Consider the following 15,703-nt stretch of genomic DNA (forward strand, 5'->3'; position numbering starts at 1 on the left):
GGTTGATATCACATCGTCCGAAAACCCCTGTAATTTTAATAAGTCTCTTTCAGAAGACACGCTGTTAACTTTAGCCTGCTTATTTCCGGGTTCCAAACTGGACCCTGAGACAGCAGATCTGGTCCCCAGGGAAGAGTTATCTTCCAAGGCCAACGAGGTTAGAACAGGAAACCACGCTTGTTTCGAACAGAACGGGCTATAAAAATCACTTTTGATTACTTTTTCTGAGAATAGCTGGAATTAGAGGGAAGAGGGAAAAAGCATAAGCTAGCTTCATATTCCATCTCTGGGACAAGGCATCTACCACAGTCGGATGGTTTGCTGGATCCCGGGAGAAGGAATTTGAGCATTTTGTTCGTGTTGCAAAAAGGTCTATTTTGGGATATCCCCGCTTTGCTGTAAAATCCAATAAAACCTGTTTGTTAAGGGACCACTCGCTTAGGTCTAGGTAATGCATGCTGAGGAAATCTGCCAATTGTTTTTTTGACCCTTTTAGGTGAACTGCTGAAACTGATAGGATTTTTCCCTCTGCCCAAGAGAAAATCCTGTTGGAAAGACTCTGAAGTAGAGGGCATCTTGTCCCCCCTGTTTGAGAAACGCCACCGTCGTCATGCTGTCTGACAAAATTCTTATGGGCTGGCCCAACAGAAGATCCTGACCTTGTTGCAGAGTTTCCACAGACTGCTCAGAGTTCACGGTAATGTGAGGATCTCCCCTTTATGGCTTGATTCCAAGTTCCTTGGAAGCAATGATTTCCAATCTTTGCCCCCCAACCCTGCTGACTGGCATCTGTTGTTACAACAGTATAGGGGCTTGGGTTCCAGGAAAATCCTTTTGACAGGTTGTCCAGCTTCTGCCACCATTCCAAAGACTTCAGAGCATCATCTTTTATGAGAATTTTCTGATTTAGGGACTGATAGTTCCCATCCCAAACAGAGAGGATAATCTTCTGAGGTGATCTTGTGTGATACTGGCTCCATGGCACAGTCATGATACAAGCTGTCATCAGGCCTAGGATGCTCATTGCCTCTCTGATCGTACAAAAACTGATTTCTTTAAAAAAATCAGATTTTACTGTCTTTTCTCCGGAAGGCTTTTTGCAATTTCGAGTCTACAAATAAGTCACAGGGGCCTGATGGGATACACCCAAATTGATAATGATTCACTCCGCCTTCTTCCCTTATCGCAAATCTTAAGTATTTCTGGTCGATCTGACTATCTTGAAGCGCCAATATTTTATTGATCTGTTCAGAGGTTTCAAATTTATTATGGTTCTGAACAAACCATCTGGTTTCCTTACAAGAAACAGTCTTGAGTAATACCCCTTGCCTTCCTGATGTTTTGGGACCCGATTCACTGCACCCAAATTTTTTTATTTTGTAATGTCTTCCATCATGTTTCTTTGAGCTGTATTTTCTCCATACCAAGTCAGCACATATTTGTGTTGAGGAACTGACAAAAATTCTATTCTGTAGCCTTCTTGTATGATTTGAAGCACCCACAGGTTTTTCGTTATCTGGCGCCATACTGGGAGAAATAATATTAGTCTTCCTCCCACCTGCCTGGTGTCATTGTTTGTTCTGGGGGGTGTTGGGGGTTAAGTAAAAAAAAAAAAAAAAAAAGCCTTTTCTTCCTTTCTGATAGGACCATCTTCCCGATTTTATCTAATACTGGGCCGAAAACATAAGACCCTGAGTAAGGAATCGCGCATAATTTATTTTTAGATGCTAGGTCACACAACCAATTTTTTAACCATAAGGCTCTTCTTTGCGTATTCAGAAGTGCACCGTTTTTTGCCACAAACCTGACTGACGAATCTGCTACGAATGCAGTCGCCATTTTTAGGAGACAAATAGATTCCAGTATATCCTCCCTGGGAGTACCCATTTTTAAATGGTTTTCCAACTGGGACAACCATAAAAGCATGGACCTTGCCACTGAGGTAGCGGCAATGTTATTCGAGACTAAGGCTGCTGATGTTTCCCACGTTTTTCTCAAGAGTCAGTCTGCCTTACGATCCATTGGTTCTTTTAGCAGAGATGAATCCTCAAAGGGAAAAGCCGTTTTTCTAGCCACAGGAGTATCCATTTTCAGGATTTCCTCCCACAAGAAGAAGAGAATCCATATCATCTGATGAGAAGCAGTAATTCCACTATTCATCATAGGATGTGGAGGGTGAATAATCTAATCCTCTTCATTCCCATCGTTCGACTGCGTATATTGTACCTCCACATCCTATGAGTCGGAATCTAAGATCTCTCTAGGTCTCTTGGCTCTCAGGGTATGACCGATAACAGGAAAGGGCAACAAGGGATCACAGATGCTTTTACTTCTTCCCTAATAATGGCTATAAGGTCTGTTAAGAGAGAAGGCTGTCCTTTAATTATTTTATTGTTACAATCCAAGCATAATTTTTTTGCTTATGCATCGTGAAGCCTTTTGTTACAAGTAGCACATCTTTTAGGCTTCCTTTTAGGTTCCACCTTATGAGTAGTCTTTTTCCCCATGACCCTGGACAGGAGGCTCTGGGGACTGCTCTCTCCTAATAGAGCTGGAGGAATCCATCTGTAAGGACCATGTTGCTAACCCCCTTCAGGTTTAAATGCCCTCGGCACATACCCCTACTGTTGCCGTGATGCTCCTCCTCTTCCTTTCCGGGACTCATCCTAAGAGAGTCAACCGGATGGGATGCGTCCCACGCCATGAGAACGGCTGTAGGGCACCGCCATCTTGATTTCGGGTATCTGTGTGGAACGCACGTGCGCTCCAACTACTATGGGTGCCGCCATCTTACTTCAGGTTGCCCTTACGTTGGCGGAAGTGATGTCAGACGCTCTGCGTTCCCGACACCTGCGGCCTCCAGCAATGAAGAGGAGCAAGTCTGGAGCCCAGAGCCCCACCGGGGTTGCGGCTACCAATCCCCCGCCCGCCGCAGTATATTCCAACCTGGAATTCAGCCACATAGCCGACAGGTACCAGAAGGGCGAGGGAGGCTAAGGGACCCCCATTTTAGGAGGTTTTAGCCGGGCGTCTAAGGGAGAAAGGAGAGGAACATGAGGTCTTTGGGGTATAGGACTTGGAGCCCTGTTGATGGGGACACCAGGAAGGGCGAGGTTTGAAGGAAGGCTTGCGCTTCTGATCCGGGGCAGACTTGTCGGTTGGCTGGTTGGGGCTGGAAAAGCTCTGAAAGGGGGCAAAAAAGAGGTCTACGCTTTTTTGACTTGTTCTGTGGTAAATGAGTGCTCTTACCACCTGTAGCGTCAAAAATGATCTCGTCCAGGCGTTTGCCAAAAAGTCTGCTGCAGTTAAAAAGGGGAGGGCTGTCAAGGTCCGCTTTGAAACATTATCTGGCACCCAGCAGGAGAGCCACAGGGTACGGCGAATAGCCGCCAAAAGGGCTGGGGAGCGGGCCATTATTCTGGCCTTGTCAAGAGAGGCTTCACAAATATATGCACTAGCATGGGAGAGCTGCAGGGCAATATCGGAAAGTCCTCAGAGGAGAGACCCTGACGCAGTTTGTTTGCCCACTCACCGATAGCTTTGCTCATGCTCACCCATGTAGAGGTACAAAACAGTTACAGTGCTGTGCCCACTGCTTCAAAGGATGATTTTGCGAAAGATAAAACATTTTTTATCCCTGATAGAGAAAGAAGCCCCATCCGCCATCAGCAAAGTGGTATGTTTTGCCAAGCGGGATACTGGTGGGTCAACAATAGGTGAGGACGACCACTTCATATAGTCAAATCCTCCGGAAATGGATTAGAGAGGAATCAAAATACTGGTAGTTGGGGAAACATTTGGGCGAGCAAAGGGACTGCCTGAAGGAAAAATTCGAGCCGGCCGATGAGGGTGATGGGTCCTGAACCTGTAAGGACTCTAACAACTAATGAGATTGTCCACCATTGAGGACAGTTTTGAAGACTGGCTCTGAGGAGAGACAAAGTCCGCATCTAAAAACCTTTCCTCGGAACATCCCTCTTCCAAGGAGGACACATTCGAGTGAGACTCTCTGGCAGGTGGTGGAGAGGCAGAGGAAACGGGGGACGCAGACACCCTTCTTAGGGAGGGAGGTCTGGCCTGTTTAGTGGGACGGCCGTGATAGCAATGAGGCCCAGGATCCCCAGAGTCAGATTTGGTCAAAGGGCGGCCTTGAGGAAAAACGCCCCAGTATTTCCACAATGGCTTTGTTGGTATGGGAGATGTCCTGTACCATCCTTGACAGGGAGCGCGCCCACTCCGACTATACCATTAGGCTGGGCAGTAGGGGCGACTGGGTCAGGGGACGAGCCACTTGAATCTAACCGAGCGGATTAAAATTTTCAGCGGCAAGAAGCACAAGCAAAATGGCGCGTAGAAGTGACCGCCTGCTTTGGGGCCTGGGGCCTGGGCTCAGACATGATGAGTACCCTGTAGTGACAAGTAGGAGGATGAGGGGGTAGGTTAAACCCTGTAGGAAGGGGAGACAGAGCTTACCAGGCCCGTTTCCCTTAATGCAGCTTGTCCGAAGGTGCCTTGAGCCAGAGTCCCACAGAGGTCCTCTTTAAACAGGAGGTGGGTGGAGGCAGAAAAGGTGCCAAGATTCGTGCCATAATACAGATGGAGAAGGAGGAGCGGAGAGATCTTCATGCCCCGCCCCCAAAATGTAGTCTGTCCCCAGCGAAAACGCAGGGAAGCGCAGGCCCAATCCGTCTGTCCTTGCTAAAGAGGCCCAGAGCCCCGGCCGAACGGAGATGCCGACCGGGATAGAAGAACCTGTGAAGAGCCGAAGTGGGAGTAGGCTGCAGAGAAGCCGGGGCCTCAATTAGAAGCGGCCCTGGTGGAGCACAGGACTGGGCACGCCGAGAAGGGGGAAGGGCCCCGAGGGAAAAAGGGGGCATTGAGTACCAGAGGCTTCTCCCCCCACTCCGGACAGGAGAGAGAGAATAGCAATCCCTTGCAAGGACCCTCCAGAATGACAAAAAGGGAATCCGTACGGGGGAAGGTACAGGAGGCTGCTAAATAGATCTTCAGAGCTCTGACAACGTCCAAATGGTGTAACTCCTTTTCCTTAGGGTGTGAAGGAGATGGACACAGTAAGGGAAGGAAAATTTCCTCATTAATATGGAAGTCCGTGGCCACCTTCGGAAGAAAAAAGGGCCAGGCCGGAGAACCACTTTGTCCCTATGAATAACCAGGCAGGGTTCTCTGCAAAAGAGCACGGCCAACTCAGAACACCCATCTGATGGAAGTGATAGCGACAAGAAAAACTACCTTCTAGGACAGGCATCATAGAGAAATCTCCCGCAAGGGCTCAAAGGGGGAAGCCTGGAGCGCTGATAGGACTAAATTCAGATCCCAAGGTGGTAAAGGAGGACGGTATGGAGGAACCGTATGAGCCGCTTCCTGAAGAAAAGTCCTTAAAGGCCCCAGAGAGCACTGGAAAAGGATTGAAAGCACCGACACCTGACCCTTCAAAGAACTATGGGTCAGACCAAGGTCCAACCCTGATTGAAGGAAGGACAGGACCGTGGGGGAGAGAAAAACAAAGTGGTGGCATATTTCGGCTTTCACAGAAACCCAGGAAGAACCTCCAGGTCCTGTAATAGATTCTGGACGACGCAGGCTTGACGGAACATGGGCCTCTGCCCACCGCAAGATCTTAGCAGATTTCTGCATCACCGCGAGGCTGCGTGTTCACCCCTGGTGGTTGATATACGCCACCACCGTGGCGACCCTTCAGGAGGTGGGTCCAGTGCTGGAGGGAAAGAAGAATCGCCTTGAGCTCCAGGATATTGATCGGGAAGCTTAGACTCTGACGGAGACCATGTGCCTTGGACTGTCCTGGGAGGGAAAACTCCTCCCCAACCCAGCAGACTGGCGTCGGTGGTAACAGTTCAGGATATCGGAATGCAAGACCTTCCCAGAACTGGAACCGACAGCCACCAACAAAGGGACGACCTCACCTGGGGAGAGAGGCGGATGAGCTAGTCCAGGCTCTCGGACGATTTGTCCAAGGAGGACAGGATCGCTCTCTGGAACATGCGAGAGTGGAACTGGGCAAAGGGAATCGCCTCAAAACAGGCGACCATCTTCCCTAACGTCCTCATGCAGAGACGAATGGACGGAAGCCTGCAATCGAGAAGAACCCTCACCGAACGGTGCAAGGCCAGTCGCTTGTCCAGAGGAAGGCGAACCTGTGCCGCTTCAGTGTCCAGAAGCATACCCAGAAAGACTAGTTGTCTGAAGGGACTCAGAGATGACTTCTGCAGATTGACCAGCCACCCGAAAAGTGCAAGGGCTTCCAGCGTTATCCGTACGCTGCTCGACACCTGAGCGAAAGAGGGAGCCTTGATGAGGATGTCGTCCAGATAAGGCATAAGGAAGATGCCTCTGGAACGGAGCAGGGCGAGAAAAGGGGACAGAATTTTTATGAAGACCTGAGGCGCAGTTGCCAGTCCGAACGGGAGGGCGACAAACTGGTAATGATAGTTTCCTATTGCAAACCTCAGGAAGCGCTGGTGACTCCACCACAGTTGTTTTCCGTGGTCTTCCGGGTCTTTTGGTGTTGCTGAGCTCACCGATGCGTTCCTTCTTTTTAAGGATGTTCCAAACAGTTGTTTTGGCCACGCCTAATGTTTTTGCCATCTCTCTGATGTTTTGTTTTTTCAGCCTAATGATTGCTTGCTTCACTGATAGTGACAGATCTTTGGATCCCATCTTGAGAGTTGACAGTAACAGATTCCAAATGCAAATAGCACACTTGGAATAAACTCTGGGCCTTTTAATTGGGATAATGAGGGAATAACACACACCTGGCCTAGGAACAGCTGAGAAGCCAATTGTCCCATTACTTTTGGTCCCTTAACAAGTGGGAGGCACATATGCAAACTGTTGTAATTCCTACACTGTTCACTTGATTTGGATGTAAATACTCTCAAATTAAAGCTGACAGTCTGCAATTAAAGCACATCTTGTTTGTTTCATTTCAAATCCCTTGTGGTGGTGTATAGAGCCAAAAATGTTAGAATTGTGTCGATGTTCCAATATTTATGGACCTGACTTCATATATTTATCTCAAAAGTACCAGATTCCACCAGGGAAATAAAATTCGCAACCAATATCTTGTACAGTAAAATGAAATTTTGCAAATTGTTAAAAAAATATTCAAACATTTTGGTCTACAGCTTCTTACCTCCTCATAGAAACTGATTAAAATAGTTTGACATGGCCGATCCCTCATGAAGCCATGCTGATACAGCGTTATTCACTTATTTTCATTGAGGTACTCCAACATAGCATCTCTTAGAAAAGTTTTTGGACCCTTTTTGAATATTGACACCACATTTGCTAAGCACCAATCCTGTGGAACACTCCTTGTCAGTATAGAGTCCTTAAATATCAGAAAAAAAGGGTCTGGCTATGACATTACTTAATTCTCTTAGGATACAGCGGTGTATGCTATCTGGTCCTGGCGATTTGTCTATTTTAATCTTAAGGCTGCATTTTTTCCTGCGTCAGACAGGGCATTTTTGATGGTAAATTTACTTTTACAACCTGTCTTGTTTCTCTATACCTCTGTCAGGATAGATTTTACGTGAATTAACAGTGACTGATAAATGCAGGAAGGAGGAAAGTAGTATTTTCTCTAAAAAGAAATATTACAAAGTTTAGTAATTTTGCTTGTACTATTGCTTTATGCAAAGTTTGTTAAAACGGCACATTTAAACAAAGCATACTTACTTGATTTAGATTACAATACGCTGTCATTATTGGTGACCCTTTCAGTCCTTCAACAAATGCAACTCTAGTCCCCAAACACTTTTTCTGCTTCTCTAGGGTTTTTACAGCATTCTGCAGCTCTGCAGTATACATTTCACTTTTTGTTCTTAAATCAGTAAGTAGATCAGATTTCCTAAGAAAAATAACAAAAAAATAAAAATATCTAAACTGACTCCATATAGTGAATAAGCTAAATGGTTTGCCTGCAATACCAATCAAAGACCATGGACAATAGTAGTGATTATATTTTATAATATTTAGCTTTTTTTTTTTTGTGACATTTATTTTATGTGAATAAAGCTTAAAGCAAACCTTTCACCTGCATTTCACTTAATAAACTATCAAAAGTACCTTATAGATCATCCTCATTGTGTTATCATACAGTCTTGTCCCGCTTTTCTGCCATGTATATGCATGAAAAAAAATCGCCTTATAAAGTACTCTTCTCCAGCTCCACAAGTCACGATAGAAGTCAAGGGGGTAGCCCTTCCCTCACTCCAGGCTGTAACTCCCTTGCCCTAACCCCACCTCTATGGTCACCAATCCTAAAATTATTAAAAGTTCCTCTCCACAGGACCAATGGGTTCATGATCTGGATGGAGATTCCCAGAGTCATAATGTTGATGCAAGATGCATTTTGTCTATCTCCATAGGAAGTAAAACTACGGAGCACATTTAAATCAAATCAAATGTATATAGGTAATGACCTTCTGCACCGATTTGCCGTACAGATTGACCTGGTGAATAACACCTTATGGTCCAGATTGCCAGGAAACTCAGAGGGGTTCCAGGATGTAGAACAAGCCTTACGATGGGGACAACATATGCCCTATGCCGTAAGTATCATGGTTGCTGAGAAAGTTGAAATTCCTGAAGGATGCAAACCATATCTTCTTCCGATTAAAGTAAAGAAGGGAAGCTGAAGAACTTAAGGTGGAAAAGGTCAAAGTTTAAGTGGTGTAATAAAGCAATATATATGTGTTAATTCTTAAAATATTTAAAATTGTTATATGATACAACAGTGCCATCAAGTGGTAGATGGGCAGAAGTTTCTAAGAGATGCCAATTAAATGACATCATCCCCACGATTACCATACGTCACACCCACCTCATCTAATTGGAAATACCTAATCCAAGAGGGGATGGGCATAGATAAGGATTAGAATATCTGATCCAGTTTTTGGAGATCAGGAAATCACTTGGAGATTCATACATCAGCATCACTTCACACGTCAGGAACGTACCACAGGACGGGACAGATCTAAATCTTGGAAAGCTGGGTCCCTTCTAAAAGCTCTTTATCCCAAAGCCAGGGGTAATGTATAATTTATTTCATTTGCAGTAATTATAAAATCGCTCCAATTGGCATATAGTTGAGACCCCATTATTAGTGGGTCAATAGTGTTAAAACAATTTTATGGGAAATTTTAATGAACGTGCACATCATTAGAATTCCTGTAATATTGTAATTACATTATTGTAATAAGAGTGGGATCTCCGATTGGATTTTATTATTCGTAGTTAGGCCAACGGGCGTATTTATAAGGTGTCTCTTACTGCCATATTCTTTGAGCATAAGGGATTTTCCACAGATTCATCTCTATTGTTTTTTTTGTTGTTGCATTATAATATTTTGATAACCAGTACACTAATCGGTAATAATTTGATAAAAGAAATAAGAGTAGTATTGTATTGTACTTGGTGTAGTAAATTAACCACTTCAACCCCGCTAGCTGAAACCCCCTTAATGACCAGGCCACCTTTTACACTTCTGCACTCCACTACTTTCACCTCGCCATGCCCCTCACGGAATACCTTGGGGTGTCTTCTTTCTAAAATGGGGTCACTTGTGGCGTAGTTATACTGCCCTGGCAATTTAGGGGCCCATATGTGTGAGAAGTAGTTTGCAATCAAAATCTGTAAAAAATGACCGGTGAAATCCGAAAGGTGCACTTTGGAATGTGGGTCCCTTTGCCCACCTAGGCTGCAAAAAAGGTGTCACATCTGGTATCGCCGTACTCAGGAGAAGTTGGGGAATGTGTTTTGGGGTGTCATTTTACATATACCCATGCTGGGTGAGAGAAATATCTTGGCAAAAGACAACTTTTCCAATTTTTTTATACAAAGTTGGCATTTGACCAAGATATTTATCTCACCCAGCATGGGTATATGTAAAATGACACCCCAAAACACATTCCCCAGGTTCTCCTGAGTACGGCGATACCACATGTGTGACACTCTTTTGCAGCCTAGATGCGCAAAGCGGCCCAAATTCCTTTTAGGAGGGAATTTTTAGACATTTGTATCCCAGACTTCTTCTCACGCTTTCAGGCCCCTAAAAAGCCAGGGCAGTATAAATACCCCACATGTGACCCCATTTTGGAAAAGAAGACACCCCAAGGTATTCAATGAGGGGCATGGAGAGTTCATAGAATTTTTTTTTTTTGGCACAAGTTAGCGGAAATAGATTTTTTTTTTTTGTATTTTCTCACAAAGTCTCCCTTTCCGCTAACTTGGGACAAAAATTTCAATCTTTCAAGGACTCAATATGCCCCTCACGGAATACCTTGGGGTGTCTTCTTTCCGAAATGGGGTCACATGTGGGGTATTTATACTGCCCTGGCATTTTAGGGGCCCTAAAGCGTGAGAAGAAATCTGGAATATAAATGTCTAAAAAATGTTACGCATTTGGATTCCGTGAGGGGTATGGTGAGTTCATGTGAGATTTTATTTTTGTGACGACCACCCGCCAATCCCGTCGTACTAAGCCACAGTTGCCATACAGGTCTCCACTAGAGACTTCTGGAGGCGAATCCACTGTGAGCACAGAAGACGTTTAAGATTGGTTGGTGGGCCCAGACAGGATGCAATCAGGATTGTATGTACAATCGGTAAAAATAAAATTACTGATTTCACGCTGGAAATCAAATTAATTTGCTGCCACCACTCTTCGTATTGAATCGGGGCGAAGAGACCCCGGCTAGCTAATCCTAAAGGGACGAAACGGTTATTTGCAACCTAGCTAGTACATTAACAATTTATAAAAATAAAACAATTTGGTAGTATGTCTTTTGAGGACAGAGTTCTTAGCATAGATCAGGTCATCAAGTAACCAGGGCAAAACTGGAACGATGAAATCGTTAGTTTTTATTCTAAAACTACACACAAAAATATATATATTAAAGCTGACAGATAAATATACCTGCCAGGTGAACAGATTGGTTTGGATAGAAATAGTTAGAGGTGGAAGGGAATAGAATGTCTGTAAGTTCAGAATTACCGTGGTAGGGTCCAGTAATAGGCAAAGTCTTTTTTTGACACAAGTTAGTGGAATATGAGACTTAGTAAGAAAAAAAAAAAAAAAAAAAAAAAAAAATAATGTCTGAATGGAGCCTTACAGGGGGTGATCAATGACAGGGGGGTGATCAGGGAGTCTATATGGGGTGATCACCACCCTGTCATTGATCACCCCCCTGTAAGGCTCCATTCAGACGTCTGTATGATTTTTACGGATCCATGGATCGGATCCGCAAAACGCATACGGACGTCTGAATGGAGCCTTACAGGGGGGTGATCAATGACAGGGGGTGATCAGGGAATCTATATGGGTGATCACCCGCCTGTCATTGATCACCCCCCTGTAAGGCTGCATTCAGACGTCCGTATGCGTTTTGCGGATCTGATCCATGTATCCGTGGATCCGTAAAAATCATACGGACATCTGAATGGAGCCTTACAGGGGGTGATCAATGACAGGGGGGTGATCAGGAAATCTATATGGGTGATCACCCGCCTGTCATTGATCACCCCCCTGTAAGACTCCATTCAGACGTCCGTATGTGTTTTGCGGATCCGATCCATGTATCCGTGGATCCGTAAAAATCATACGGACGTCTGAACAGAGCCTGACAGGGGGGTGATCAATGACAGGGGGGTGATCAGGGAGTCTATATGGAGTGATCAAGGGTTCATAAGGGGTTAATAAGTGACAGGGGGGGTGTAGTGTAGTGTAGTGTAGTGTAGTGGTGTTTTGTGGTACTTTACTGAGCTACCTGTGTCCTCTGGTGGTCGATCCAAACAAAAGGGACCACCAGAGGACCAGGTAGCAGGTATATTAAACGCTGTTATCAAAACAGCGTCTAATATACCTGTTAGGGGTTAAAAAAAAAAATCACATCTCCAGCCTGCCAGCGAGCGATCGCTGCTGGCAGGCTGGAGATCCACTCGCTTACCTTCAGTTCCTGTGAACGCGCGCGCCTCTGTGCGCGCGTTCACAGGAAATCACGGCTCTCGCGAGATGACGCGTATATGCGTCACTCTGCGCAGGGCTGCCGCCTCCTGACCGCACATCTGCGTTAGGCGGTCCGGAGGCGGTTAAGTGAGTCCGGCATAAACAGTGGAGCACCATCTTGTGGTCAATTTTGATATTATCCTTGTATTCATTTGTATGCCATTTTTACTGCATGTATCTATTTGTAATAAATTATATTTTATTTAATTAATTGCACCCTGTTTCATTAGCTGCACAAATTAACTTTAGATCTCATCAATAAAAGAACTGGCGTTTATATGTCCGCCAATTAAATTTTTCATATTTCATAAAAATATGAAATCATAATTTTTAGGATTTCATATCTTATATTAAATAAATACCCGACAGTAGAGAGGTTCAAACCTCCACTCAGACAGAATACCACATTTATAAATGTATTTAAACCACAAAGCTGGTCTTGCATTAGGTAAACATTGCTTTCTATATACCGGTCAAATGAATACATTAAACAACGGAACAAAACCCACCTTTTTTTTAGAGCAAGCACAAGTTTACCAAACGCATCATGAATCGTATAAGATATGTGCTTTTGCAGCAGCTTATTTCTTGTGTCCAGCTCTTTTAAAGTCTAAACTCGAGGAAGAGAACAAAAGAAACTCAGTCATTAACAGCTTCTAGTCAAAAGTGAGTGATTCTTCGACATTCTCAACATGACATGCATACAGTGTAAAATGATCACTGAATACAATAATTAGCTCTGCAGAAGTTAAAGGAGTTGCGCAGCGTCATAATACTGATGACATATCTGATTGGTGGAAGTCCAACTCCCGGCTCTCCCACTAATCAGCTGTTTGAAGGTGGGTGACAGTGATCATGCGAGCGCCGCTTCCTATTTAAAACCACCTGCATGTCGTCCCCACTATAGCGACAATGCAGCATAATTATAACTGCTATGTTCCATACAAGTGTATGGGAAAGCAGTTGTAATTACACTGCACCACTGTGAAGACCGCACACAGGTTAGGCTACTTTCACACTTGTGTTCGGAGCGGATCTGTCTGGTATCTGTATAGACGGATCCGCTCCTATAATGCAAACAATGGTATCTGTTCAGAACTGAACCGTTTGCATTATATTTCAGAAAAAAGTCTAAGTGTAATTTGCATTCAGACGGATCCGTCCAGACTTTACATTGAAAGTCAATGGGAGGCGGATCAGTTTGAAATTTGCACCATATTGTGTCACCTTCAAACGGATCCGCCCCCATTGACATCCATTGTAACTCTGGACAGATCCGTTTGCCTCCGCACGGCCAGGCGGACACCCGAACGTTGCAAGCAGCATTCGGGTGTCTGCCTGCTGAGCGGAGGATAAACGGTGCCAGACTGATGCATTCTGAGCGGATCCGCATCCACTCAGAATGCATTAGGGCAGTACGGATCCGTTCGGGGCCGCTTGTGAGAGCCTTCAAACGGAACTCACAAGCGGAGCCCCGAACGCTAGTGTGAAAGTAGCCTAAAACTGCTACTCCCGTCACCCCTTCAGATGTTTGAAAGGGTTGCGGCACTTGTCCGAGCACTGTGTCCTTTTGAAACTTTACCTGCACACTGTGTAATTACAACTGCTCATCCCATTCACTTGTATGAGACTTAGCAGTTGTAATTACACTGCACCGCCGCTACAAAGCAGACGATACGCAGGTAAACTTTGAAGAGGCGTATGAGTGCTGTAACCTCTTCAGATAGCCGATTGGCAGGGTTGCCGGGAAGAGCGCAACAACCCAAAATGCCTAAGTGATGGATGCCATTTTAATGTAAAGAAATAAAAGTTGAAGATTTTATTTTGGTGCTCTAACTTCAGAGTTTTCATGTCCAAGGAGATGAGCCATGTCCCCATCCTGCTCTTGTGTCTGGTTGTAAGGCAACTGGTTGCAGCAGGAGCAACCCCTCTCTACCTGGTCAAAAGTGTGTGTGGGGAGGGGGGGGGGGGGGGGGGGGGGGAGAAGAAACACCCAAAATCACCACTCAGCCAAAAATTTAACTGATCAGCAGGAAATTGACCCCCTTTGTTTTCTGCATGATATCTACAAGACTGTTAGTTTCCAGAAAATGCTGAAGATCCTGCTGGCTGAAAAACTGAAAAAATGTATCTGAGGAAATTTTTACTTCTAAATCATTCCTTTTGAGATTTATTGTTTCTTAAATGTATTTTATGGGACTAAAATATTATTAGTCTATTACACATCAGGATGCGGTTTTGTGAAATCGAAAGAAAAAAAAAAATGGATCGGTCACTAAATATATTAAAAGTCAATGTGTGACGGATCCTTTTGACATGGATTGTTTTCAGTGCCAAATGAGTTTTTATGACCGGACACAAAACCGCAGCTTGTAGCAGTTCTGTGTCCGGTCACAAAACTGAATGCTGGGGGCATCTGTGGGTGGCACTGCTATGGGGGAGGGCGCATCTGTGGGTGGCACTGTTATGGAACGGGATGGGGGGGGGGCGCATCTGTGGGTGGCACTGTTATGGGGGGGGGCGCATCTGTGGGTGGCACTGTTATGGGGGGGGGGCCGCATCTGTGGGTGGCACTGTTATGGGGGGGCACATCTGTGGGTGGCACTGTTATGGGGGGGCGCATCTGTGGGTGGCACTGTTATGGGGGGGGCGCATCTGTGGGTGGCACTGTTATGGGGGGGGGCCGCATCTGTGGGTGGCACTGTTATGGGGGGGGCCATCTGTGGGTGGCACTGTTATGGGGGGGGGGCCATCTGTGGGTGGCACTGTTATGGGGGGGGCCATCTGTGGGTGGGGCCATCTGTGGGTGGCACTGTTATGGGGGGGGCCATCTGTGGGTGGCACTGTTATGGGGGGGGCCATCTGTGGGTGGCACTGTTATGGGGGGGGCCATCTGTGGGTGGCACTGTTATGGGGGGGGGCCATCTGTGGGTGGCACTGTTATGGGGGGGCCGCATCTGTGGGTGGCACTGTTATGGGGGGGCCGCATCTGTGGGTGGCACTGTTATGGGGGGGCCGCATCTGTGGGTGGCACTGTTATGGGGGGGCCGCATCTGTGGGTGGCACTGTTATGGGGGGGGGGCGCATCTGTGGGTGGCACTGTTATGGGGGGGGCCCATCTGTGGGTGGCACTGTTATGGGGGGGGCCATCTGTGGGTGGCACTGTTATGGGGGGGGCCATCTGTGGGTGGCACTGTTATGGGGGGGGCCATCTGTGGGTGGCACTGTTATGGGGGGGGCCATCTGTGGGTGGCACTGTTATGGGGGGGGGGCCATCTGTGGGTGGCACTGTTATGGGGGGGTGCCATCTGTGGGTGGCACTGTTATGGGGGGGTGCCATCTGTGGGTGGCACTGTTATGGGGGGGTGCCATCTGTGGGTGGCACTGTTATGGGGGGGTGCCATCTGTGGGTGGCACTGTTATGGGGGGGTGCCATCTGTGGGTGGCACTGTTATGGGGGGGTGCCATCTGTGGGTGGCACTGTTATGGGGGGGTGCCATCTGTGGGTGGCACTGTTATGGGGGGGTGCCATCTGTGGGTGGCACTGTTATGGGGGGGTGCCATCTGTGGGTGGCACTGTTATGGGGGGGTGCCATCTGTGGGTGGCACTGTTATGGGGGGGTGCCATCTGTGGGTGGCACTGTTATGGGGGGT

General features: G+C 46.3%; 1 protein-coding gene across 1 annotated transcript in view; it reads right to left on the bottom strand.

The window, feature by feature from the left end:
- Positions 1–15,703, bottom strand: part of RNF17 (ring finger protein 17) — a 229,934-nt gene that overhangs the window by 206,493 nt on the left and 7,738 nt on the right. The window contains exons 2-3 of the mRNA XM_044288148.1: positions 12,559–12,659; positions 7,720–7,891 (exon numbers count right to left, since the gene is read on the bottom strand). Of these exons, the coding sequence (XP_044144083.1) occupies positions 7,720–7,851 (132 nt within the window). The 5' untranslated portion in view covers positions 7,852–7,891; positions 12,559–12,659. The remainder of the gene's footprint in view (positions 1–7,719; positions 7,892–12,558; positions 12,660–15,703) is intronic.

Source organism: Bufo gargarizans, chromosome 3, assembly GCF_014858855.1.
Source record: "Bufo gargarizans isolate SCDJY-AF-19 chromosome 3, ASM1485885v1, whole genome shotgun sequence".
Lineage (NCBI taxonomy): Eukaryota > Metazoa > Chordata > Amphibia > Anura > Bufonidae > Bufo > Bufo gargarizans.